The sequence below is a fragment of the Bos mutus genome, chromosome 14 (assembly GCF_027580195.1).
Source record: "Bos mutus isolate GX-2022 chromosome 14, NWIPB_WYAK_1.1, whole genome shotgun sequence".
Classification (NCBI taxonomy): domain Eukaryota; kingdom Metazoa; phylum Chordata; class Mammalia; order Artiodactyla; family Bovidae; genus Bos; species Bos mutus.
The window spans coordinates 72,648,360-72,674,412 of NC_091630.1; the positions used below are offsets into that span (position 1 = coordinate 72,648,360).

General features: G+C 45.3%; 1 protein-coding gene across 1 annotated transcript in view; it reads left to right on the forward strand.

The window, feature by feature from the left end:
• The window catches only part of FAM135B (family with sequence similarity 135 member B), a 149,157-nt gene extending 130,002 nt beyond the window's left edge, over positions 1-19,155 (forward strand). Inside the window, 10 exon segments of the mRNA XM_005904046.2 lie at positions 1,775-1,929; positions 4,141-5,595; positions 5,598-6,156; positions 8,407-8,573; positions 10,046-10,137; positions 11,160-11,257; positions 13,238-13,389; positions 16,905-17,015; positions 18,530-18,643; positions 18,950-19,155. Of these exon segments, the coding sequence (XP_005904108.2) occupies positions 1,775-1,929; positions 4,141-5,595; positions 5,598-6,156; positions 8,407-8,573; positions 10,046-10,137; positions 11,160-11,257; positions 13,238-13,389; positions 16,905-17,015; positions 18,530-18,643; positions 18,950-19,155 (3,109 nt within the window).
• Positions 19,156-26,053: the final 6,898 nt, after the last annotated feature.

Consider the following 26,053-nt stretch of genomic DNA (forward strand, 5'->3'; position numbering starts at 1 on the left):
ATATGCCAAATGCAGTAAATGCTATGGAGAAATATATCAGTGTGACAGGCTGTAGAAGGTGCTATTTCATAGATATATCAGAGATGGGCTCCCTGAGGAGACATATGAGCAGAGGTCTAAAGCAGGTGAGGGTCTGAGCCCTGCAGATACCTACGTGATTATATCATTTGATATAAGAGATATTAGATATCTCTTATATTCAGATATTATAGATATATAATAGATATATAATAGATATATAGATATCTCAATATTCAGATATTAGAGAAATTGATTACCATTCAATTAGTAGTAGATATTAACCTATAATAAAGAGCATACACTAGGATAGCAATGATGCTGTGTAGGAGGAGGTAAACTTAGAAGACTCTTGAGAGTCCCTTGGACAGCAGGGACATCAAATCAGTCAATCCTAAGGGAAATCAACCCTGAATATTCATCAGAAGGACAGATGTTAAAGCTGAAGCTCCAATATTTTGGCCACCTGATGCAAAGAGCCAACTCACTGGAAAAGACCCTGATGCTGGGAAGGATTGAGGACAGGAGGAGAAGGGGCCAACAGAGGATGAAATGGTTAGATATCATCACTGACTCAATGGACATGAATTTGAGCAAACTCTGGGAGACAGTGAAGGACAGGGGAGCCTGGCGTGCTGCAGTCCATGGGGTCACAGCGAGTCAGACATAACTTAGTGAGTGAACAACAGCAACAGAACTTTTAATTAGGTCATTAAGAGTAAGAACTATATTCTAAAGGGGTCAGGTTAAGGGGTGGGAGGGAGGTTCAAGAGGCAGGGGATATATGTATATGAAGCGACTTAGCAGCAGCAGCAGCATACTGTACATTGTTGTACAGCAGAAACAACCTTGTAAAGCTGTTATCAGTAAAGCAACTGAACAAACTAAAAGTAAATTGTAAAAAATAAAAGAATAAGAACTATAGAATTGAGAGGGAAATTTTATTTCAGATTGAGAAAATTACCAGAGGACAGGCCCTCATTGCTGTGAACAGAATTAAACCTTAGATTGAGATAGTGAACGTGGGCTCTGTGATGCTGGCAGCAAAGCATGCATGCAGGCATTCTCATCTAGAGTCAGATGGAGGGGAGGGAGGTCATAGTGTTTGCATCAGAGACAGAACCATCCTCCCAAATCAGGGTGGACAAGTGAACTCAGCCGTCAAGACCTGTCTTGTTCAAGCACAGACTAGAGTGTTTCTCAAGTAATAGGTTACAGCCATTTAGTGGACTGTGAAATTGTCTTCATGGCTTTAGAACAACACTTTTTAAATGAAATAAGATAGGTAGTAATAAGAAGAAGTATTTCTGAAGCTTTTGTTTCAGCATGAGTGTTTCTGGGAGTGTGTGTGATTGTACGGGGTGGCCATGGAAAATGAAGGGCATTTCTTGCCATGGGTTGCACTATTTAAAAAGTGTTTAAAAGTGACGTAGAACTGGTGAGTAGCAAGGGTATGTTTTATCGCCTCTCTTCCTGTTTGACCAATGCCAGCCAGTTCTTTTCACATAGGAAGGAAGTGTTCAGTGACAGTTTGTTGAATGAATGAATGTGAAAATGTTGATAGTATGAAGACCTATAGCCAGGGCTTTGGGGGCTGGATAGGTAGCTGGGAAGAAAGGAAGTGTGGATAGATAGATGGCAATTGTTACTGTCTACCGTACATCTTCTAAATGCTGTCATGGGATGAGATGGAAGGGGCAGCAAGAATAAAACCTTTAAATCTCCTTTGGATGCTCACCGGGTCCATGTTCCCCAGGATCCAGACCCACAGCCAGCTGTCCCTGGATATCCGGAATTCGGAGTACCTCACCACCATGCCCCCGCTGCCCGCAGAGTGCTTGGACATTGATGGAGACTGGAACACCCTGCCCGTTATCTTCGAGGACAGATATGTGGACTGCCCAGCCACAGGTGTGTCTTTTTAGTTTTGGAAAAACTCAAGAGTTGGAATTACCACTGGGTTCCCATCGGCTGCTCTGCTTACCTCTCAACAGCCATGGGAACAAATCAGTGAGGTGTTTTGTCAGTTCACAGAGGAGAAGCAGGAACTAAGATTAAGCTTGTTATTGGAAGTGACTTCACTGCAGTGAATGGGCAAACTCATGGAACTCAAGGACAGTTACAGGAAAGACCTGCTTCTGGACTCCTGGGGTGGGATGTGGGAGGGAGGTTCAAGAAGGAGGGGACGTTGTGTATAGCTATGGCTGATTTGTGTTGATGTACGGCAGAAACCAACACACTATTGTAAGGCAATTATCCACCAATTAAAACATAAAAGTCTAGGTGACTTCTGAAAACGGTGTAGTGTTTCAAACAAAACACGTTATTCGGTTTTCAGTTAGTTGTACCCTGACATCTAGTGTCTACACTGTGCATGACAGCTTGAATGTGTATAAGCTCCAGAGAGAGCAGCCAACCCAGCTGCTCACAACAAGTACAAAACATTGGCTTGTGTCTGTGTGTGTATGTGTGCACACGTGCATACACACATGTACATGTGTATATATATAATCTAATACAGGTTCAGTCAGTTCAGTTCAGTTCAGTTGCTCAGTCGTGTCCACCTCTTTGTGACCCCATGAATCACAGCACGCCAGGCCTCCCTGTCCATCACCAACTCCTGGAGTTCACTCAAACTCACGTCCATTGAGTCGGTGATGCCATCCAGCCATCTCATTCTCTGTCATCCCCTTTTCCTCCTGCCCCTGATCCCTCCCAGGATCAGAGTCTTTTCCAATGAGTCAACTCTTCGCATGAGGTGGCCAAAGTACTGGAGTTTCAGCTTTAGCATCATTCCTTCCAAAGAACACCCAGAGCTGATCTACTCCAGAATGGACTGGTTGGATCTCCTTGCAGTCCAAGGGACTCTCAGGAGTCTTCTCCAACACCACAGTTCAAAAGCATCATCAGTGCTCAGCTTTCTTTATAGTCCAACTCTCACATCCATACATGACCACTGGAAAAACTATAGCCTTGACTAGATGGACCTTTGTTGGCAAAGTAACATTTCTGCTTTTCAATATGCTATCTAGGTTGGTCATAACTTTCCTTCCAAGGAGGAAGCGTCTTTTAATTTCATGGCTGCAGTCACCATCTGCAGTGATTTTGAAGCCCAAAAAAATAAAATTTGACACTGTTTCCACTGTTTCCCCATCTATTTCCCACGAAGTGATGGGACCAGATGCCATGATCTCTTCGTTTTCTGAATGTTGAGCTTTAAGCCAACTTATTCACTCTCCACTTTCACTTTCATCAAGAGGCTTTTTAGTTCCTCTTCACTTTCTGCCATAAGGGTGGTGTCATCTGCATATCTGAGGTTATTGATATTTCTGACGGCAATCTTGATTCCAGCTTGTGCTTCTTCCAGCCCAGCATTTCTCATGATGTACTCTGCATATAAGTTAAATAAGCAGGCTGACAATATACAGCCTTGACGGACTCCTTTTCCTATTTGGAACCAGTCTGTTGTTCCATGTCCAGTTCTAATGGTTGCTTCCCGACCTGCATATAGGTTTCTCAAGAGGCAGGTCAGGTGGTCTGGAATTCCCATCTCTTCCAGAATTTTCCATAGTTTATTGTGATCCACACAGTCAAAGGCTTTGGCATAGTCAATAAAGCAGAAATGGATGTTATATGTATGTTAATCTTCATTATATTTATATGGTTGAACTACAGAAAATTTGAACAGTTGGAAAAGATATTTAAAATAAGCACCGCTGTCTATCAGAATCCAACACAAATAACTGACATCCTTTGTTATCGTTTAGTCGTTAAGTCATGTCCGACTCTTTGCAGCCGCATGGACTGTATCCTGTCAGGCTCCTCTGTCCATGGGATTTCCCAGGCAAGAATACTGGAGTGTGTTGCCATGCCCTTCTCCAGGGGATATTCATGATACAGGGATCAAACCTGCATCTCCTGCATTGGCAGGTGGATTCTTTACCACTGAGCCACCAGGGAAGCCCTTCTTACTTGTGAAATTTTGAGAATTTAGAGGTTATCTCTCAGGATCAAGGAATAGAGTGCAGATAAACTCTTTATTATACAATCAAGTGGATCATTTGTGAATGTAGATTTTGAAGAGTATAACACATTTTTCTTTCTTTTTTTTTCTTTCTGTAGGATGTAATTTGAATATTTACCCTAATTTTGATGTTCCAGCAACAAGTCCAGCAATAATGAACCTAAACAACAGAGAGGAGAACCTTGTTGTAAATAGAAAATCACCTCTGAGGGAAAACCTAGTCTTGGCCTCCATGAAATCATCCCCCACAGACTCTGATGAGGAGGTTATTAGGTGTCCAGGGCCCAGTAAGAATGTCGCCACACCCAGTCATACGGACGTGTGCTCTGAATCTCAGGTGTATCTGACAGTTGGTGATTTCCAGAGCAAGGCAGGTGTGCCTGAAGTTGACCATCAGACTGGCCCAAGGTCTGATGTTGGGGGGCATCTGCTGGCAGATGAGGATCTGCCCAGGAGGAGCCCTGGTCCAGAGGATGGCCAGGCCCCAGCGCTGACCTACATTGATGTGAAATCTAGCAATAAGAACCCCTTCAGAACAGAACCCACAGTGCCCACTGGCGCCCAGCACGAGAGTGGGTGCTCCAGAGCCAAGCACGAATTAGGCAGAACTGAGCGAAGCAAAGGGGTAGCCGGTGGAAGTCATCACTGTGCCGTCTCTTCAGAGAAAACCACCCTGCATGAGTTAAGCAGTCTAGGAAAGGGGGTGGGCCAAGGGAGCAAGATGGTGCTGCTGAGTCTGAAGGTCAGCCCCTCGGAGCCCTGCGAGCCCCTGAACTCTTCTTTGAGGGACCCTTTGGACATCAAGGGTTTGTCAAAGGACCCTCACATAGAGGAGAAGGAGGAAGTGTGTGTCCTCTCTGGGGTCATCAAGAGATCTGCTTCCATCATCTCCGACTCAGGCATTGAGAGCGAGCCAAGCTCTGTCGCCTGGTCCGAGGCTCGCAGCAGAACCCTGGAGCTACCCAGTGACAGGGACTTCTTGCACCAGCTGGTCCGAAGACATGCCCTGCACAGAAACTCCCTGGAAGGGGGGCACACTGAGAGCAACACGAGCTTGCCGAGCGGGATCCAGGCCTCCCTCACGTCCATTAGCTCTTTGCCTTTCGAGGAGGAGGAGCGGGAACTGGCACTCACAAAGCTGACCAAGTCAGTGTCCGCCCCCCAGATCAGTAGCCCCGAGGAGTCTGCTGAAGATGCGGACTCCACGCGGCATGGGGGAGGTCCCTCTGAAACTTCAGCTGTGCCCACCGAGAGCACCAACCCCTCAGGACGCTGCCTTCAACCCAGCGATGGCCCCGCAATCCAGGAAGCCGGGGTCGACCATGGCCTTGTGGAGGAAGTCTCAGATGCTGACAACTTGCAGGGCCCCGGTTACATAGATATCCCTAAAGGTCAAGAGCATCAGTTTGACCCCCAAGGCCCCTGTTGTCTGGATGGCAGGACTGACCACCCTCCAGGTGTTGAAACCAAAGGTCTGGGTTTAAAAGTACCACGCCTCCTCGGACTTGAATCACCTGGGCACAGAGTTTTACCCAGAGAACTCGTGGAGACCCCGAAGGCATGCCTGGAGACTCCGACGTGGGGACAGGAGCTCCTCTCGACAGCGACATGTTGGACGTTGAGAGTTTCACCTACCCCAGGGTGCCTGAAGTGAGCTGTGCACCAGCCGCCAAAACCATCGACGTGGATTCTACAGGTGAGCAAAGCAGCTCCCTTGGCATCACGGAGGATACGGCACCGAGCAGAGGAGCTGACACCTTCCCAGAGGATGAGCGTGAAGCAGGCGCGGGCTCCACTGTGACTCCGTCCGTTCCCTCCCAGGTTACGGGAAACCAGGAGCCCAGGGCAGGCACCACCATCCTGCTGTCCCACGTGACCTCTGCAGAGAGCTCCTCCCTGGACAGCCTGAAAGCTGTCGAGGTCGTCAACCTGTCTGTGTCCTGCGCTGCCACCTGTCTCCCTTTCTCATCTGTGCCCAAGGAGACCCCTGCCAGGGCTGGATTCTCTTCCAAACAGACCCCGTTCCCCATCACTCATCAACCTTTGGGCTCCTTTGGAGTCGTTCCTAACCATTCCAGAAAGCTGGAGGAGGAAGTCAGCGAAAGGATGTTCAGGTAGGTTTGCTGATGGCTAACCTATCCCAGCATCATCTTTCAGACTTTCCCACATATTCTGCAGTTTCACGCATACTGTTTCAGGATTGCGTATCAGGTATTTTCTGATTTAAATAAAGTAAGATGCTCCTATTGTACAAGTCAGGAAAGTAGAATAGTAAAAGGAAGTAAAAATGATCAATAACCTCACCTCTCAAATATAGCCCATGTGTAAGTTCTTCTATATTTTTTCCTGTGTGCATTTTTATGTATATATTGTGTTGTTTTTCTTTACTCACTAAGTCATGTCCAACTCTTTGCGACTCCGTGGACTACAGCCATCCAAGCTCCTTTGTCCATGGGATTTCCCAGGCAAGAAAATTGGAATGGGTTGCCATTTCCTTCTCCAATGTATATATTATTAATCTGCAAAAGTAAGATAATTTTTACCAACTCCAAGTTTTTTCCAGCTTCATATATTGGAAACATCTTTCTATGTTTATAAATCTATTTTGCATTACCATTTTGGTGTTTAAATAATATTCCATTGTATAAATGCACCATGAATTATTAACAAAATCCTTTAGAGATAAACTGTAAATGTTTTTTCAGTTTTTCTTATGATGAATGACCTCTGTCTTTGCACAATTCCTTTAAGAGCCATTTGAGAATAGGACTAATTCATCAGATTTTCTTCCTAAATACCTCTTGTGTGATTATTAAGTTTAATATTCCTTTTGAAATGCCAGAATCCAGCCCTTTATCCTTGTCTTAGGTTTGCATTCATAGTAGTCCTTCCCCTATAAACTATGCATTTGATTAAATTTAGTATTGAATCATTTAACCAAAATATCCCATTTCACTCACTTGTTCAAAAAAGCATTGAACAGTTACCCATTAATAATATCTCTGAAAGAAATGGCACAGACAGGTAAATTTTGGATCCCATGTTTTATGAAGACTATTAAATACCTATCCTATGCCCATGTCATCAGTTTAATTAATACATGGCAGAACTGTCCAGCACTGGCTAGTGTTCTGGGCTCTCAGTCTAAGAAGGAGGTGGAGAGATGACAGAAGCAGATGAGAGCAGTTGAGTACACGGGGTGGCTCATGTGTGCACAGCTGAGCCAGAAAAAGGAGGACCTAATTTTTCTGTGGAGCAATAAATGTGGATGGAAATGGATGGTGGCCAGGAGAAGCTTTTTAGAGATGACACCCAAGTGGAGGAGAAACTATGAGACATCCTGTTGATGACAATGATGGTGATGATGAGAAGGCTGGTAATAGATTTCATCTTTTTATTTCACTATTTAATCTGTTTCAAGTACTATTTTAAGCATTTTGCATTGATTATATTGCTTCAAACACAAAACAAAGACGACTCTGAATTCAACGAGGGTGTGATTCCCCTCATTTTTCACAAATGAGGAAACAATGCAGGGAGGTTACTAGTCGGCCCACAGGTGGTTGTGGCTGCTGCTTGGTCACTCAGTTGTGTCTAACTCTTTGCCGCCCCATGGACTGTAGCCCACCAGGATCTTCCATCCATGGGATTTTCCAGGCAAGAATACTGGAGTGGGTTGCTGTTTCCTTCTCCAGGGGATCTTCCCAACCCAGGGATGGAACCCATGTCTCCTGCATCGACAGGCAGATTCTTTACTACTGAGCCACTAGGGAAACCCCCAGTAGTAACGGTCAAAGCTGAGATTGTGACCTTGGGGTTCTGACTCCTGTGTTCATGCTTTTAATCACCACCTGGTCAGGTAGCCAGGCAAAGAAGATGATAACCAGGTGGGAAAGGCATTTCAGGCAGATAGACCCGAATACACAAATGCATGGAAGTAAAGAGAAGAGACATAATTCATGCAGGGAATGAAATATCTCCTCCAACTGTTCTTTTGGGGGCCGGGGGATGATGCTGGAGAAGTTGGTGGAGGCCAGGGTAATAAACTTTCATTCCTGGAACACTGCTTAAAGATTGTATGGGTCCTTGAAGCTGGATAGACTCTCTGAGGTTCTGTTCATTGCAGGAACCACATCTGCAGAAACCAACTCAATCTAGCCTTTGTTTTTCCTGGATTGCTTTCTTGCCTCCTTCAGAACCAAGCCTCCTTCACTAGCCTCTCCCTTGAGGTACCATATTCAGCCTTTGCTGCTTGGCAGAGACTTCCTTGTAGATGTTCATCACTCCTACATCTCAGCTCAACTCATCTCCTGTTCAATGTGGAGCACACAGCTCGGCTTGTGATTAATTAGTGTATTCTCCAGTTTTTATCAGGCCAAAGAGAAATTTAAAAAAGAGCTGAAGATTGATGGATTTCTGTACAGTGACTTATCTGTACTAGCTTCTGACATACCGTATTTCCCACCAGAGGAAGAGGAAGAAAATTTGGAAGATGGGATTCACCTGGTAGTCTGTGTCCATGGCCTGGATGGTGAGTTCTAACAGGTTTTCTCCTCAAAAGGTGACATAGACACATTATCACATTTATGATTGACTCTAGATCAGGGAGTTGTTCAACAAATGATGAGTAGGCAACTGTGGAATGATAGTAAGTATACTGGATCTAGGAAAATGGCATGGCCTTGCTCCCAAAGGAAATATCTCTTTGGCCAAAAATATGTTCAAGCTAATGAAATACCCAAATGAATGAATTAATGCAATGGAGGGATAAATAAGTCATATCCACTTTAGATGGGATCTAACAAATAAGTAAGGGTCAGAGAAATGAAAGGGCTTCTCTACGGCTTCACTGTTGCTGAGCAGCAAAACCTGTGGTCTTATACTTCTTATGATAACTAAATAGGGAATGGTGATAACTTTACTTCCGTGACACACTCTTGTTAATATCCTTAATTTTTCTCACTCTTGGGGCTAATGCATTTAATTGTCTGTATCCAGTCCTGGCTATATGCATCACATACCAGAACGCTGAGTCAATAGGTCTATTTGGTGAAGTGTTCAAGAATCCAGCGGTAGATCACCCATTCCAGATGATGATGATGGTGGTGGTGGTGGTGGTGGTGATGATGAAGACCAGGTTGTATACATCACTCACCATGGTCCCAGAGCCTTTTTAGCTGCTTAATATGTATTAATGTGGTTGATCCTGACAAGAGCCCTGCAGAGTAGCTGCTATTATCTACCCCATTTATAAAGGGGGAAACTGAGTAAGAGGGCAGCTCAGTAACTTGTATAAGGTCCCACAGCAACTGCAGTTGACTCTCCATGGTGGTCTAGTGGTTGAGACTTTGCCTTCCAGTGCAGGAGCTGGGGATTCAATCCCTGGTCAGGGAACTAAATCCCACCTGCCTCATGGCCAAAAAACCAAAACATAAAACAAGAACAAATTCCACAAATTGTAGCAAATTCAATAAAGACTTTAAAAATGGTCCACATCCAAAAAAAAAAAAAAATAGCTATCAATGCGGGAGGGAATATATATGTACTTGCAGCTGATCTGCGCTGTTACAGCAGAAACCAACAGAACACTATAAAGTAATTATCCTCCAATTAAAAATAAATTAAAAAAACACCTATCAGGCTGGGTTTTGCTGCTTATCAACAACACTTGCAGAAAGTCCTGAATAAACAGAACTGTCAAAGAAGGGAGGGGCAGCGTGTCTTCAGCTCTTCCTGGACCATTACGTTCACAAGCCAGAAACTGGTAGATCGGGGAATAATCCCAGTGAGAGAGGGCTGCCAGGGTGGCCCTGAGCCTGTGTGGATGGGAGGAGGGAGCAGCACAGGGACCAGTGGACTGGGCGTGTGTTAGTTGCTTTTATTATGGACTTACTGAAAAATGGGAAATAGGAGGGATAGGAGAGAAATAAGAAGTACATCCTTAGTGTGTCAGAGGTCACATGATTCAATGTGGGTCTATGTGGGGTCATCTATCCTCTTTAGGGAACAGTGCAGACCTCCGGCTGGTAAAGACTTTCATAGAACTGGGGCTCCCTGGAGGAAAACTGGATTTCCTCATGTCTGAGAAGAATCAGGTATGACAACAAAAACATCTGAACTGAAACAATCCCTGAGTCACATCTTAGATGAGCCTCCTAAAGTCGCTGTGATGGTTATGGCTACACAGGTGGGAGGGAGCTTTGCCAGGTGACCCTGGCCAGGTGCTCAGGTCTGGAGAGCTCCTTTTCCTTGGGGAGGAGGAAATAGTAAGAAGGGGGAACATGTGAATCGGGGGACTGGCCCTCTAGACCTCACAGGTCGTAGGTTGGCTGACAGCTTGGAGCATAAACGATGGGGCATCCGTGGGTCTGTCTGGGGAAGAGGTTTGTCACTGGTGTCGGTGTAACTGGTAGAGCTGGATCGTGACCTTTTCATCACCAGAGGGAAACTATGGAGCCTTTGCCATTTCAGGGCTGGAACTTTAATGGGGTGTCAAGGTAGACGAGACTTGCAAGAGTCCATGACCAAGAGGGGGGTTGGGTGTTGTCACTGATTCCCAGCCCAGGGGACTTGAGATGGATGAGGCTAAGTATCCTCTGGAGGCAGAGAACGGCTTGTAGCTAAAGGGTCTCATGGCCACGGAACATGGGAGCTGCACAGAGAATAGTCAACAAGCAAACACGGGATGTTAGTCTCACTGCTCCCCTCTTAGTGGTCAGTCCTTTTCCTTATCTCTGACACCTGCTTTGTGCAAGGCCATGCACTCTGCAGGGTGAAGGGACAGACATGTGAGGAAGAGGAAAGAGAATCATTTCGAACGTCTTCAATGTGCTGAGCACTTGTACCTGTTTGCTCTTTTAATCTTCACAACCTTTCTTTGAAGTGTGGACCTTGTTGTCTCCCCACAGAAAAGGGAACCCATAGTCAGTCCAACCTGGAAAGCCCCAGTTGGGGGCTTCTTTTCTTGATATTGAATCCTAATTTGTAGCCCGAAGGTCAGGCATGGGCACACACCCAGGATATGCCCTGAGGCTTGGTGGAGGAAAACAAGCTTGTGCACAGAGCCTGGCCTTGTGCAACTGCCCCCTCGACACCCGTTTCATCTCTCTCCTTCCAGATGGACACGTTTGCGGATTTTGATACCATGACCGATCGGTTACTGGATGAAATAATTCAGCACATCCAGTTGTACAACCTCTCCATATCGAGAATTAGGTAAAAGGAAACCACAGGTAGTTAATGCTGGGGGGGAGCGGTGCCCTTTTTAAGTGTTTGCTGTGTATGAGTTCAGCACGATGCCATCTGAATACCAGGCTGGGATTAGTTAACTTAGGGCTTTCAAGGGACTAGATTACTTCCAGAGCAGCCGTGGATCCCAAGCCTGCTTGACACACCCATGTCTGGCATAGCCGCTGTGTAGGAGCCTACAGCTTGTGCAGCTCAGTACAAAGAGAACTGGGCTTAAGTATGTGTGTTCTGTGTGCTCAGTCGTGTCTAACTCTTTGTGACCCTTTGGGCTGTAGCTTGCCAGACTCCTCTGTCCACAGGATTTTTTCAGGCAAGAATACTGGAGCGGGTAGCCATTTCCTTCTCCAGGGATCTTCCCGACCCAGACATCAAACCTGCGTCCCTGCATTTCCTGCATTGCAGGTAGATTCTTTACCTGCTGAGCCATCAGGGAAGGCCTTAAACAAATACTCTAGGTTTTAAATCCCTATTCTTTTGACAGTTACAAGTTTGTGTCTGCATTCTACCATGTAACCTTGAACAAGCTTTCTACATCTCTGATCCTCTGTTTCCCCATTTATTAAGTGGGACCAGCCCGAGGCGATTCACTAGCTGCCGCATAAAAGGGCTTCATTCAGCACTAACTGTGACCTTACACTGTAATAGACAACTGGGTGTCAATGTTGAAAGGATTAAGGGGATAGTCCATAGCGTGTTCCTCAGGCATTTGCCAATGTGGACACATCTGGAAATGAGTCCTCGATAGCCACCATCCTATTTAGGCCTTGGGGATGAACCATCACTTCTTTATTTCACAAATGAGGATTCAGAGGTTGACAGAGTTAGATGAAAATAAAAGGGTGTGGGAATTCCCTGGAGGTCCAGTGGTTAGGGCTCCGTACTCACTGCCAGGGCCTGCTTTCGACCTCTAGTCAGGGAACTAAAATCCCACAAGCTGCACAGCACAGTCAGACAAATAGACTGTCAACAAACTGAAAAATTCATGGGAATTCCCTGGTGGTCTAGTTGTTAGTACTTGGTGCCTTCACTGCCAAAGACCTGGGTTCAATCCCTGGTCGGGTTACTAAGATCCTGCAAGCCCCACAGTGCAAACAAAATTAATAATGATAATAGTAAAAAGTAAGTGGATACCAGGGCTTCCCTGGTATTTCAGATGGTAAAGAATCTGCCTGCAATGAAGGAGACCCAGGTTTGATCCCTTGGTTGGGAAGATCCCCAGAGAAGGGAATGGCAACCCACTCCAGTATTCTTGCCTGGAGAATCCCATGGACAGAGGAGCCTGGCAGTCTATAGTCCATGGAGTTGCAAAGAGTTGGACAGGACTGAGTAACTAACACTTTCACTTAAACTTTTCAAGAGGATACACAGGAGAAGAGCTAGGGAACTCTGCCTCTCATCTAGTTGGGTTTCTATAAATAATTATTTAAGCTCAAAGTGCTGATGTGTGGGATTCACAGATCTCAAAGCAGTGGAGCAGCTGGAGCAGAGAGTGTGCGGGGGGCTGAGCAGGGTGACGGAGGGTGGAGTAGCCCTGGAGAGGCAGGTGGAAGTGGGCCAGGCTGAGAAGCTGGGACTTGACCCTATGAATGACCAGGAGGGTTCATGCCCCATGTGTATTCCAGAAAGGACTCCCAGGTGTCCCGAGGGGGGCGTAGAGACCAGAACTGGGTGGAGGGGCTGCTCTAATAACAATGTGGGAAAGTGCTCATACTTGTGATCACACTGGGCCCAGGGTCTCCATCACAAGGCTCCATCCTGGGCTCCACGTATCCAGCATTTGGAAACCCAATGGGGATGAATTATTGCCCCCCGCCACTTCGCCCCACATGTCCCCCTAAGTCCTGAGGGAGCTGGAGGCTGGCTCACCCCTTGTGCTCCTGGCGCAGCGTCTTCTGGGCTGCTGCCATCCTGCGCTCACTCACATGGACCCTTCCCATCTCTCCATAGCTTCATCGGCCATTCTCTCGGCAACATCATCATCCGATCGGTCCTCACGCGGCCTCGGTTCCGGTATTACCTCAACAAACTCCACACCTTCCTGTCACTGTCTGGGCCCCACCTGGGGACCCTGTACAACAACAGCGCGCTGGTCAGCACAGGTAAGATGCCACCAGCATCGGCACTCCTCAGCATCATGCAGGGCCCAGGGGAGGGCAAAGCAGAGACGGAGGCTCTTCCTGATGGAGCCTCCTGGCTTTGGAGCCAGCCTCTTCAAAGTGGTGGCGCTGGCTGTCTGCCACTGTCCCCGCACCCGTACCCACCTGCCCTCAGGGCGGACTGGGCTGCGTTATGTCCTCACAGGAGGTGGCTCAGATCTGTTTGCTTTCACGTTATTACAGAACATAAGCTGGGAACATAGGTTATTGACACACTGATATATAACAAATGGAAGTTCTTTCCTTTGTCAAGCTGTCTTCCTTCACAAACCAAGGAAGCCAGTTCTGAACAGAAACAAACGATTTAGACCACATTTTTCCCAACAGTAATTTTGCAACACTAGTGAAATATCTCACTGAAAAATGAGACGTTACCAGTAATCCTTCCAATCTAACGTATTTAGAGTGATTCTGTATGGCTCACTCTCCTTATATTTGCATCCACGCACATTTGCATGGCAGCAAGGCTTCCCAGGTGGCTCAGTGGTAAAGAACCTGCCTGCCAATTCAGGAGACATGGGTTTGATCCCTGGGTTGGAAAGATCCCTGGAGTAGGAAATGGCAAACCACTCCAGTATTCTTGCTTGGAAAATCCCACAGAGAAAGGAGTCTGACAGGCTACAGTCCATGGGGTCACAAAGAGTCAGACACAACTGAGCATGCACATCATCACGTCAATCATAACATATATACACCCTGTGTCTTACTTATGTCCTTGCATTTTGTCAAATTCATGTATTTGTGCATGTGACATAATACTCATCCCTGTTAATGTCAGCATAACCAGAGTAAATAGCTGGACTTCGAAATGAAAGGTTGATTTTCACTTTGCTGTATCCTAATTGGATCTGTTCAGTTCAGTTCAGTTACTCACTCATGTCTGACTCTTTCTGATCCCATGGACTGCAGCACACCAGGTTTCCCTGTCTATCACCAACTCCCAGAGCTTGCTCAAACTCATGTGCATTGAGTCAGTAATGCCATCCAACCATCTTATCCTTTGTCATCCCCTTCTCTTCCTGCCTTCAATCTTTCCCAGCATCAGGGTCTTTGCCAATGAGTCAGTTCTTCGCATTAGGTGGCCAAAGTATTGGAGCTTCAGCTTCAGCATCAGTTCTTCCAATGAACACTCAGGACTGATCTCCTTTATAATGGACTGGTTGGATCTCCTTGCAATCCAAGGGACTCTCAAGAGTCTTCTCCAACACCACAGTTCAAAAGCATCAATTCTTTTGCACTCAGCTTTCCTTATAGTCCAACTCTCACATCCATACATGACTATTGGAAAAACCATAGCTTTGACTAGATGGACCGTTGTTGGCAAAGTAATGTCTCTGCTTTTTAATATGCTGTCTAGGTTGGTCATAGCTTTTCTTCCAAGGAGCAAGTGTCTTTAATTTCATGGCTGAAATCACCATCTGCAGTGATTTTGGAGCCCAAGAAAATAAAGTCTGTCATTGTTACCATTGTTCCTCCATCTATTTGCCATGAAGTTATAGTCTGGATGCCATGATCTTAGTGTTCTGAATGTTGAGTTTTAAGACAGCTTTTTCACTCTCCTCTTTCATCAAGAGATTCTTTAGTTTCTCTTTGCTTTCTGCCATAACAGTGGAGTCATCTGCATATCAGAGGTTATTGATATTTCTCCCAGCAATCTTGATTCCAGCTTGTGCTTCATCCAGCCCAGCATTTCACATGATGTACTCTGCACATAAGTTAAATAAGCAGGATGACATTATACAGCCTTGACATACTCCTTTCTCAATTTGGAACCAGTCCATTGTTCCATGTTCAGTTCTAATTGTTGCTTCTTGTCCTGCATACAGGTTTCTCAGGAGGCAGGTCAGGTGGTCTGGTATTCCCATCTCTTTGAAAATTTTCCACAGTTTGCTGTGATCCACACAGTCAAAGGCTTTGGCGTAGTCAATAAAGCAGAAGTAAATATTTTCTGGAACTCTCTTTCTTTTTCTATGACCCAACGGATGTTGGCAATTTGATCTCTGGTTTCTCTGCCTTTTCTAAATCCAGCTTGAACATCTAGAAGTTCTCAATTCATATACTGTTGAAATCTGGCTTGGAGAATTTTGAGCATTACTTTGCTAGTGTGTGAGATGAGTATAATTGTGCGGTAGTTTGAACATTCTTTGCCATTGCCCTTCTTTGGGATTGGAATTAAAACTGACCTTTTCCGATCCTGTAGCCACTGCTGAGTTTTCCAAATTTGCTGGCATATTGAGTGTGGCACTTTCACAGCATCATCTTTTAGGATTTGAAATAGCTCAGCTGGAATTCCATCACCTCCACTAGCTTTATTCCTAGTGTTGCTTCCAAGGCCCACTTGACTTTGCACTCCAGGATGTTTGGCTCTCATTAAGATCTTTTTTGTATAGTTCTTCTGTGTATTCTTGCCACCTTTTCTTAACATCTTCTGCTTCTGTTAGATCCATACCATTTCTGTCCTTTATTGTGCCCATCTTTGCATGAAATGTTCCTTGGTATCTCTGATTTTCTTGAAGAGATCTCTAGTCTTTCCCATTCTATTGTTTTCCTCTATTTCTTTGCATTGATCACCAAGGAAGGCTTTCTTATCTCTTCTTGCTATTCCTTGGAACTCTTCATTCAGATGGGTATATGTTTTCTTTTCGCCTTTGATTTTCTCTTCTCTTCTTTTCTCAACTATTTGTAAGCCCTCCTCAGACAACCATTTTGCCTTTTTGCATTTCTTTTTCTTGGGGACAGTCTTGATCACTGCCTCCGGTACAGTGTCACGAACCTGTGTCCTAGTTCTTCAGGCACTCTGTCTATCAAATCTAGTCCTTTGAATCTATTTGTCACTTCCACTATATAATTTTAAGGAATTTGATTAGGGTTATACCTGAATGGTCTAGTGATTTTCCCTACTTTCTTCAATTTAACTCTGAATTTGGCAATAAGGAGTTCATGATCTGAACCATAGTAAGCTCCCAGTCTTGTTTTTGCTGACTATATAAAGCTTCTCCATCTTTGGCTGCAAAGAATATAACCAATCTGATTTTGGTATTGACCATGTGGTGATGGCCATGTGTAGAGTCGTCTCTTGTGTTGTTAGAAGAGTATTTGCTATGACCAGTTTGTTCTCTTGGCAAAACTCTGTAAGGAGCATCTTTAATTTTTTTTTTCTTTCGGTATTTCAGACTGTTTCCTTAGGCTAGATTTATGGAAGGGGATTGAAAAATCAAAGGGTTTGGTTAACTTCATGACTCTTGAAGCCTGTCTCATAAGATTTTATCTCTGCCTCCGGATTATAACAATACAAATGTATGTCAAACTTCCCAAGGATTTGCTAAATTGCACACTCTCCTTTTTAAGTTAACTAAAAGCCACAGTTGAATGTTAATCTTCCCCTATTCTTTTTTGCTTTTTTGTTTTTTTGGTTGGATGTGTTTGATGTCGGTCTGGTTTGGTTGTCGTCTTTCTAGGTTTGTGGCTCATGCAGAAACTGAAGAAATCCGGGTCGCTTTTGCAGCTGACCTTCAGGGATAATGCTGATCTGCGCAAATGTTTCCTCTACCAACTAAGCCAAAAGACAGGTGAGTGGATCCCCCAGCTGCACCCTGAAGTGGCAGTGAGTGGGAGCTGGAGAGCCAAACCTTGAAACCCAAATTAGATTCAAAGTTGCATTACTTCACTCACAGAAGGATGTCATCAGGAGCTGCAGTGTGACATAGCTTCCTCAGTTCACAGAGAGCCCAGCAGCTACCCAAGAACTAGCTGCTTCTTGACCACCTCCCCTGCAGCCTGGGGGCCAGAGGCAGGTGTGTGCAGTGTCCTCTACCTTAGAGTTGCAGCATCTACTTCCCACCAAGATTTTAATGTGCCCAGGTCTGTGTGCCAACCGACAGCTCCTTTACCCGGGTGCAGATTCCCCTACCAAAAGGGCAGGTGGACACTGTCCATTTCTGTTGATAGGGCAGAGGGACATGGGGGTGCTTAAGATCACACCTTTACCCACACTTGCAATGAGGAAGCACATACAGGTGTTGAAGACTCTACCTGCCAAGGGAGTGAGCAGAGCACAGCAGTGACCTCATGTCACTGAGGGAGCAGAGAGGGTGACCAGGTGTCGTACTGAGTCCTGCCCAGCAAGCTGGCCTGACCCAGGGTCTGTCTCATGGGCCACAATCTTCCATCAGTGTCAAAACACTGACTCTGATGCTATCTCTGCCTCCCTGGATGTGAGCCTGGTGTAGCCCTGGACTGATGATAACCTTGGACAAGTTCCTTACCCATGTCTGTATCTGTGTGCTTCCATGAGAGCTACACCCCCGTGGGGAAGGGACGGAAGCAGGCTTGGGCAGAGGAGCAGTTGGATCACAGCATGGCCCCTCCAGAATTATCCTGCAGAGGGAGGAGGTCTGGTATCTGCCCCCTGCGGATCACTGAGAGTTGGCCAGCCCCAGCTTGTGGTCTTGGGCTGTTATCTGGGATGAAAAGGCTCCCTTCATTAGAGGCGTCCCCCAGTGTCCCTGGGCTGAAAGCAGTCTGACGGGGGACCTGGGTAGAGCACCGCAATGCTGGGATATCCCTGGTGAGCTCGGGGACTGAAAGAATAGGCTGTGATGCTTCAACTGGGAGATCCCTCTGCCTCAGAGCAGGCTGATTCAGGGAGGTGAGGTGACCTGCAGAGCGATGAGGTCAGAGGCTGTTTTCCTCCCACAGGTGATGGTACTGGGTCTGGCACACAGGGAACCATGGGGTTGGGGAGGAGGAGCGGCAAAATACTAGATTTACTTCCTTATGGACTCCTTTCTGTTCCCGCCCAGAAAGGCATTTTTGTCACTTACCTGTTATTTATCTTCCACTGCTCAGGGTCGTGAGCTTAGTTTCTGCGGCTGATGAAGTCAAAGCCGCCCCCTCCCCTCTAACTTGCAGAGCCTCTTTTCCCCGTCCCAGACCCGAAGACCCTCATTCAGTGACTCCACCGGTGTGTCTGGTATCTTTCCGCTTTTCCTTTCTCCCGGGCAAGTTTGTGAAATGTGTGCAAAGCAGGGGCTGTGGGTTGAAACCGCCTGAGCAAAACAGCACCCGCCCGGCTTAATTGCAGGTCTGCAGTATTTTAAAAACGTTGTGCTGGTTGCTTCTCCCCAAGACCGCTACGTGCCCTTTCATTCAGCCAGGATCGAGATGTGTAAGACCGCCCTCAGAGACAGACACACAGGTAAGCCACATTTCCTTTCCTTTTCTCTCCTTTTTCTCCTTCCCTTCCCGTTTCTCCTCCATCTCCCTCTTCTTTTTCTTCTCCCCGCCCCCTTCTCCTCCTCCTTCTTTCCTCTTCCTTCTTCTTCGTTTTTGTGACTTTCTGATTTGAAAAGCAAAAGGAAATCATGATGAAGGTAACTCTGCCTAGTAGGGCGCATCAGATATTCTGCCAAGGACTAGGAGCCCAATACATACCTGGTGTTTTTCTGTGGATTCCACTGCTGAACTTTTGCCCCCACCTCTCGTCCATCTTCCCTCCTCCCAGGCCCTGTTTACGCGGAAATGATCAACAACCTTCTTCGCCCTCTGGTGGACGCCAAGGACTGCACTTTGATCCGACACAATGTATTCCACGCCTTGCCCAACACTGCCAACACCCTGATTGGCCGAGCGGCTCACATCGCTGTGCTGGACTCCGAACTCTTCCTGGAGAAGTTCTTCTTGGTGGCGGGACTCAACTACTTCAAGTAGTGGCTTTGAGCGCGCGGGCCTTGGGGAGCTCGCCAGAAACGTTTAAGATCCATGAGAGCTCTGGCTGAGACATCCTTTTACAGACCTCTGTCATTCCAAGGTTGAGCTCAGAGAGGAAGGCGCTGAGGGGTGGAGGGTGGGGTGGGACCGGACATTCGAGGTGCTTCCCTTTTCGGAGAGTTTGGGAAAGCTGAATCGATAGTGTCAAAGACAAGACTTTGCCCGAACCTGTCTAGCCACCTGGAGTCTCATTCAAGATGCTTTCTAGCAAAATTTGGAGAAAATAAAGAAACAGAATCCTTGGAGTTGGTGAGCCCACCTTCTTAACTCCCATTGGCTCACAGAGAGATGGCTCCAAGTTAACTAGATTTGTTGGGTATGTGACTAGTTCATAGCTTTATCATTTTTGATGCACTCAAGCATTTCAGAACTCAGGTTAACCTCTGTGCAGAAGTGGAACATATTTATGTAAATATAATCCTTAATTGATTCAAATGTGCCACTTGTTCAAGACCGTGTGAACCCATATTCTTATGCTCTCCTCATATTTTCTCAACAAGGGACAAAGGAATGCTTCATAACCTCTGGTTTTATTTCTTAACAGCAGCCGGTGGGGTGATTTGAGGTATAGAGCGATGCTATCAGTAAATGCAAGTTTGTTGCAGAGAAAAATTTAACTGGTGAACTGGCTGCTCCACCTACTCCTCCAGACTTTTTCTATGCATAACCCCGGTTCACACATAATTTTTTGTGATTGCTGACATCTCTGTCTGTAGTAGGGAAAACAGACTGAGACTAACCCTAGCAGAAGGAGGCCCTTAAATGTGCACACACCTGGTGAAGCTCCTGCTGATACCCGTCCAAAGAAATGCTATGTTAGCATTTGACGCACTCGCAAACAAATGAAAACCATCACATGGCCAGCTGCTTCTCCTCTCCGTGGAAGGGGAAAGACATCTTAATGGAGGAGTGCTGGATTTAAAACCTCAGGGGGGCTCTGAGAAGGGTGCTGGTTATCTTTCACTAGAAATGTCTTCTTGCCTTAGGAAAATAAAGGGCTAGGGAAGGTTATCATTGATTCACACACACACACACACACACACACACACACGAGACAACAGGACAAATGTGAGATCAGACAGAACAACAGCCAGGTTGGGGATTCAAATTGTTATTGGTAAGAGACTTAAGGGGACTTTTGAAAAATTACTGGAGTGTTTAATATGGTTCCAAAGACTGAGTATGCGCTATGGGCTAACAGAAGCCTGCAGGATCATTTAGTTGTAATGAAGGAACACATGACCAAGGACCATAGGGATCATTAACACAGAAGACACGTCTTCTGCAGACAGAAGCTCCTCCCACTTCTGCAAAAGTTGCTTCTGAAACTGAAAACTCGTCTGGAACCAGACTCCTGGTCCCAGCACCTGGATCATAACCTTAGTGATGCCCACCAGTGCCATGGTAGTAAGCCAAGGAATTCTCAGCTGAGACTTTCAGTTCCTCAGGTATTAACAGTGTGACTTTGAAAACACAGTAGACCATGGCAATCAAGTCCAAGTAGACAGCTTTGCAGGAGAGCAGACTGAGGCATTTCTAAAGAAAGGAAAAGCTGGAGAGGGGGTTGGAAAAACCTCCGACACAAGAGATTCAGGGTCTCTGTGGGTCTTCTTCGAAATCTCATTGTATCTTAGTCTTAACATGTATGGGATAAGTAATGCCTTGGGTCACTCTCCCACTGGGTATTTTTCCAAGCTCTTGATGGGCATAGGCTCTGGTTACTCATGAACATGACCAGTCTGCTGTATGACCCAGAGCGGGTGTGGTTCCCACAGTGCAGCCTATGAACTTACAGTTCCTTACAAGTGCCCAAGTGCAAGGCCGGACCATGGTTTATAGCATCTTCTCCTTTTTGGCCAAATAAGGAGCATTTCATGTTTGTTTTTCCTGTGCCCATCAGCAAAGTTTGTCATCCCCTGGTCATTTGAAAGACCGTGCAGCCAGCGGCTATGAAGCCAGGGTGAATCAATGACCGTCGTCTTTTCCAATAACCAGATGCCATTTTTAACTTCAATATGCTGTCTGGACATAGAACTAATGGCAATAAACATCCAGCTGTGTGGTGCACCTCTTTTTTATAGGGGTGCTCTGCTGTCTTTGTAAACCCTCTCTGGCCTCTGATCATCTATTATAATTGTGTAGAAAGTATATATCTCTATATTGTAAATAAGAGCGTCCAGTGTTGCGTGTCATGCCTCATTTGAAAGGCTTTTTATGTGTCTCTTTCTATCAAGTATAGACATATTATATATATATATATATATATATATATACATAAATATACATATAATGTAAAACAGGGACATTCTATTATTGACTATAAAATTATAACAAAATGCCTGCCAAGATAATAATAGTATGTCTTCATTCTCAACAGAATTTTTGTTTTTGTCTTTATGATTTGTTAAATTTTTCAGAACTAGTTTAGAAGTAAAAATGATTAATATTGAGATGAATGGAATTTGTTGTTCATGAGCCAGACACACCCAAAGAAACGAATGTGAAGCTAAAGTCACCTTGGGGCAAAAGTAATACCTCCATGGCAGGTTGAAATCAGCTGCAGTGATGTGTACCCGGGGAGCAGGTGGGGTGAGAATGGATTCCTATTGGTTTCTGGAGTCCACAGGTGTTCACTGAGCAACTTCCACCTGTGCCAGGTGGGACCACAGGGCTAAAATACAGAGTCTGTGTCCTCAGAGAATGCAAGGAAGATCTGGCCCTGTTAGTAAAGCATGGTGTGATGAGGGCTTTGATGAGACACAGGCAGGATCAAGGGGATTCTAGAAGTCTAGTCTTCATTGCCTGGAGAATAAGAATGGGGCTTTCAAAGGGAGACCTGAAAAGGGTGATACTGACCTTGCACAGCCTGTTACCACCAAGTGTATGCATTCATCAATTCATTTATTCAATCATTCATTCAACAAACACATCTCGAGGGCTTACTGTGTGCCAGGAATGTATTGGTAAGATTCAGTAGTTCATAGTTTAGCAAGGAATACGGCCAATCAGATGGGAAGTTAGAGCAGGCAGGCCCCAGGGAGGTGGCAGGGATCTGATGGTGGCTTAGAGGAGGGACCCTGTGGATATAGGATGGTGTGTGATCAGAAGGGGCCTTGTGGAAGATTTCGTGTCTACACCTAGACACCAGGCTGAAGAAGAGTTGGCTGGGTGGAGGGTGGGTTGTGGGGACCCTCAGGGAGTGAACAGGGTAAGTAACAAGTTTCATATGAGAGACAGCTGAGAGCCTTTGTTACACTGGTCAGGCAGATAGAGTCAGTTTTGGTACAAGAAAGGAGGTGTAGGAAGTTAGCCACCATGGGGGATTGCCTTCTTATATCAGGAAGGAATTTCCATCATTAACACTAGTAGGGAAATTTCTGCTCAGTAAGGAGGTCCCATGAGAAACCAGACTCCACAACTGTAATCACATCTCTCTCCAGGGTTACTGAACTGAAAGCATTATCTTAGGTATTTTGCTATATGCTGCTGTTTAGTTGCTAAATCACATCCAACTCTTTTGCAACCCCATGAACTGTGGCTCACCAGGCTCCTCTGTCCATAGGATTCCCAGGCAAGAATACTGGAGTGGGTTACCATTTCCTTCTCTAAGGGGTCTTTCCTTCCCAGGTAACGAACCTGTGTCTCCTGCATTGGTAGGTGAATTCTTTACCACTGAGCCACCAGGGAGGCTATTCTTAGGTATTTACAAGCCCCCAATTGAGAGCTTCCCTGGTGGCTCAGCTGGTTAAGAATCCACCTGGAATGAGGGAGACCTGGGTTTGATTCCTGGGTTGGGAAGATCCCCTGGAGAAGGGAAGGGCTACCCCCTCCAGTGTTCTGGCATGGAGAATTCCAGGGACTGTGTAGTCCATGGGGTCGCAAAGAGCCGGACACAACTGAGCAACTTTCACTTTCACTTTCAAATGTAACTGAGAGGTTGTCATCCTAGGGTGTAGAGATATTAAGATACATCATGTAATTCTAAACACTAAAAGGATCTGGATCAACCATCAGACTTCATGTTTTATTTTTAGCTGGTAGTTTTTAAATTAAAACCTTGAAATCTCAGAACTGGAAGAGGACCAAGGAGTTGTTTCATTCAGACTTTACCTGATATTTAGCATCTGAGCTTTGTTCTCCCAACCTCCACTAACCATGTGAGTCTTCATCCATATATGTCGAAGTGCATACATGAATACTCCTTTGAAGTTACAGGCAGTAGTACATGCATGCCTGCCTGCATGCTTCTTTCAGATAAAGGACTGTCCCACGAAGACTTTTCTAAACCTTCAAGGTGCCTTCCCAAGTCTTTCTATGTCCCTTTCTCTTTTGACTTTTTTTCAAAGCTTTTTATCCCCAAAGTACCTCTTTACCATTACACATAATGCTAGAGATATTGCAATAGAAAACACTATGGAAAGTCTCGAAAAAAGCTGAACTTCTCCCAGTGCTTGTTTTATGTTGAATGGTAATAACACACCTTACTATTCAGTGGGTCGAATTCTAAAAACCAGTTTTAATTTTAGGGAAAAAGGCTCCAGTGCCTCCTCTCACACAAAGGAATGGCCTTACTGTATACAAGTACACTTAGAACAGATGTAAACATATGGCCGTGTGGGTCACACTCTGTTTATATCTAAGCCAGGTCATAGCCCTACAGTTGATCTTTTCACAGCTAAATTATCAAGTGTCTCCACTTGTGTGTGTCTCCATTTCATAGATGTGTTTATGATAGTATGACTGCAAGGCACGATCCTCAAACCCAAAACTCCATGACTTAACATGGATTCGGAGACCTCTAGAGGTAAAACAAATCCGGGCTCTCATTTATCTTCTTTTTAACATGTGAAGGAGCAAAGGAATGGAAATAACATGCAGCACCCCACTTTGGTTTGCTAGGTCATGTGCATCTATGAGTTCATTTAATCTTTAAAACTCATATAGCACGCAGATGGTATTGGGAGAAGTCAGGTAACTTGACTAAGGTCACACAACTTAGCCATGGTAGAGTCAAGATTCGAGCCCTGAGCTTCCCTGTTATCCTTCATGCTATTGAATGCATCCAGCCCAGAGATGTTAATAGATCGCAAAAGTCATATATCTGTTAAAAATCAATGCCAGGATTCTTCAAATCCTAAACCATGATCTTATGAGTTTTCTCTTATAGCATATTCCTGTTCAAGGCACCTACATAACTGATAAATGAGATGGCAAAGGAAAAACATAATTCAATGATAAGGGTGGTTTAATAAGGCATTGTCCATAAGCATAACGGGGTGATTGGCTGGCCTGTTGGCTCTTGATTAATCATCTGTCTTTCCCAGTCACTGTGTCTCAGGTTTTTCTTTCTCCTACCGGCCTGAAACCACTTTCCCCTAGACCACAATGCGTTCCATAACTGCTCAGACCACACCCTTGCATCTATCCTCCTGTCTCTTTCTGCTTTTCCCACATTGGAAGGGCTCCTCATTTTCATACGGGAATCAATTCCTTGTCCGTTGGTTGTGAACCTGGACCCAGTGGTTCATGGCTTATGGATTCCTGCTTCAGCATGATGTCTTAGCATCAGAGCTCAGTTTTCTCATGTTTCCATGAAGCCACGCTCATGTCCTTCCTGTGTTCTGGTGGCCCTCCTCCATACGCACTCCTTAGAGCAGGAGTCTTGTTTTGCCAATGTTTCCCATTACAGAGTCAGGGTTCAGTAAGGAAGTTCTGGACAGGCCCAGTTCTTTGAAAGCTTGCGTTTTCTTCTCTAGCACCTCATCCGACACACAGCAATGGATTCCCATAAAGAAACAGTTTGACGTTGGTTCCTGTTTGCCCTCTAGGCTTCTGGATTTGCAAGAGGAAAGTAGTTGTGTCAGAGAAGATCTCACCGTGGCAGGTTCCTGTAATGGGAAGAACCACTGTATCTCTGGGGCATGCTTTCAAGCCAGGGGGCTAGTGTCCTCAGCTATAAAACAGACTTCCATGGGTCTGCTTTAAAGGTTGTTGTGGGGGTTGGAGGGGCATCTGGATGAGAAAGGGGTAAGCAGAGAGGAACAGTGCCCGAGCAGAGTAAGCACTGAGGGGATGGCTCAGAAATACTTTATAGCAAAAGTTCGCTCTGAGGAATTTTCTTTATAACTCCACACCTTTTTACATTCATATTTGATGGTGTGAAGGAGATCACCCTGTTTGAAACTTGAAGACTCAAACTTCCAGAAGTTAGAACATTCCGTTATGATTCCAAGAGCCTCCAAACTGGAGTTTTCCAGCTCAGTTCATGAATAACTGGATGATCTATGTAGTAAAACTATTTTCCTGCTCAGGGTATAATGTAAGCCATGGTTAAGTTGAGAGGAAGGGCTGAAACCTGATACCCAACTAAGAACAATATTACATCAAATTTAAGGTGTTCAGAAGTGTTAATTCTGTAAATGTCACTCAGAATCTTTTTATTGCATCAAACAAAAAAGACTTTTAGTGCTTGGGCTGAATGTCCTTTAGTCCAAGGTTAAGTCCATCCTTCTTGCTCCAAGGAAGTTTAATAATAATCCAAATACTGAATTTAATAATAATCCTGATAACCTATGCATATATTACTATCTTTTGCTTGTTTTTAACTTTTTTTTTTAAAGGAAGCATCCCATTCTGTCCCACAAACTGTCTTGCTCGTATGTAACAAAATCAAAGTCTGATTTTCCCTTCATTCCTAATATTCCCAGAGCTTACACTTGACTGGATTTCTTTTTAAACAGTGTTTATTTAGTCTCTGCTGAGTTCTATGCTAGCTACAGGTGGCTACAGAAATTCATCAGACGAGACCCTGCCATACAAAAGTTTATAATCTGAGGGG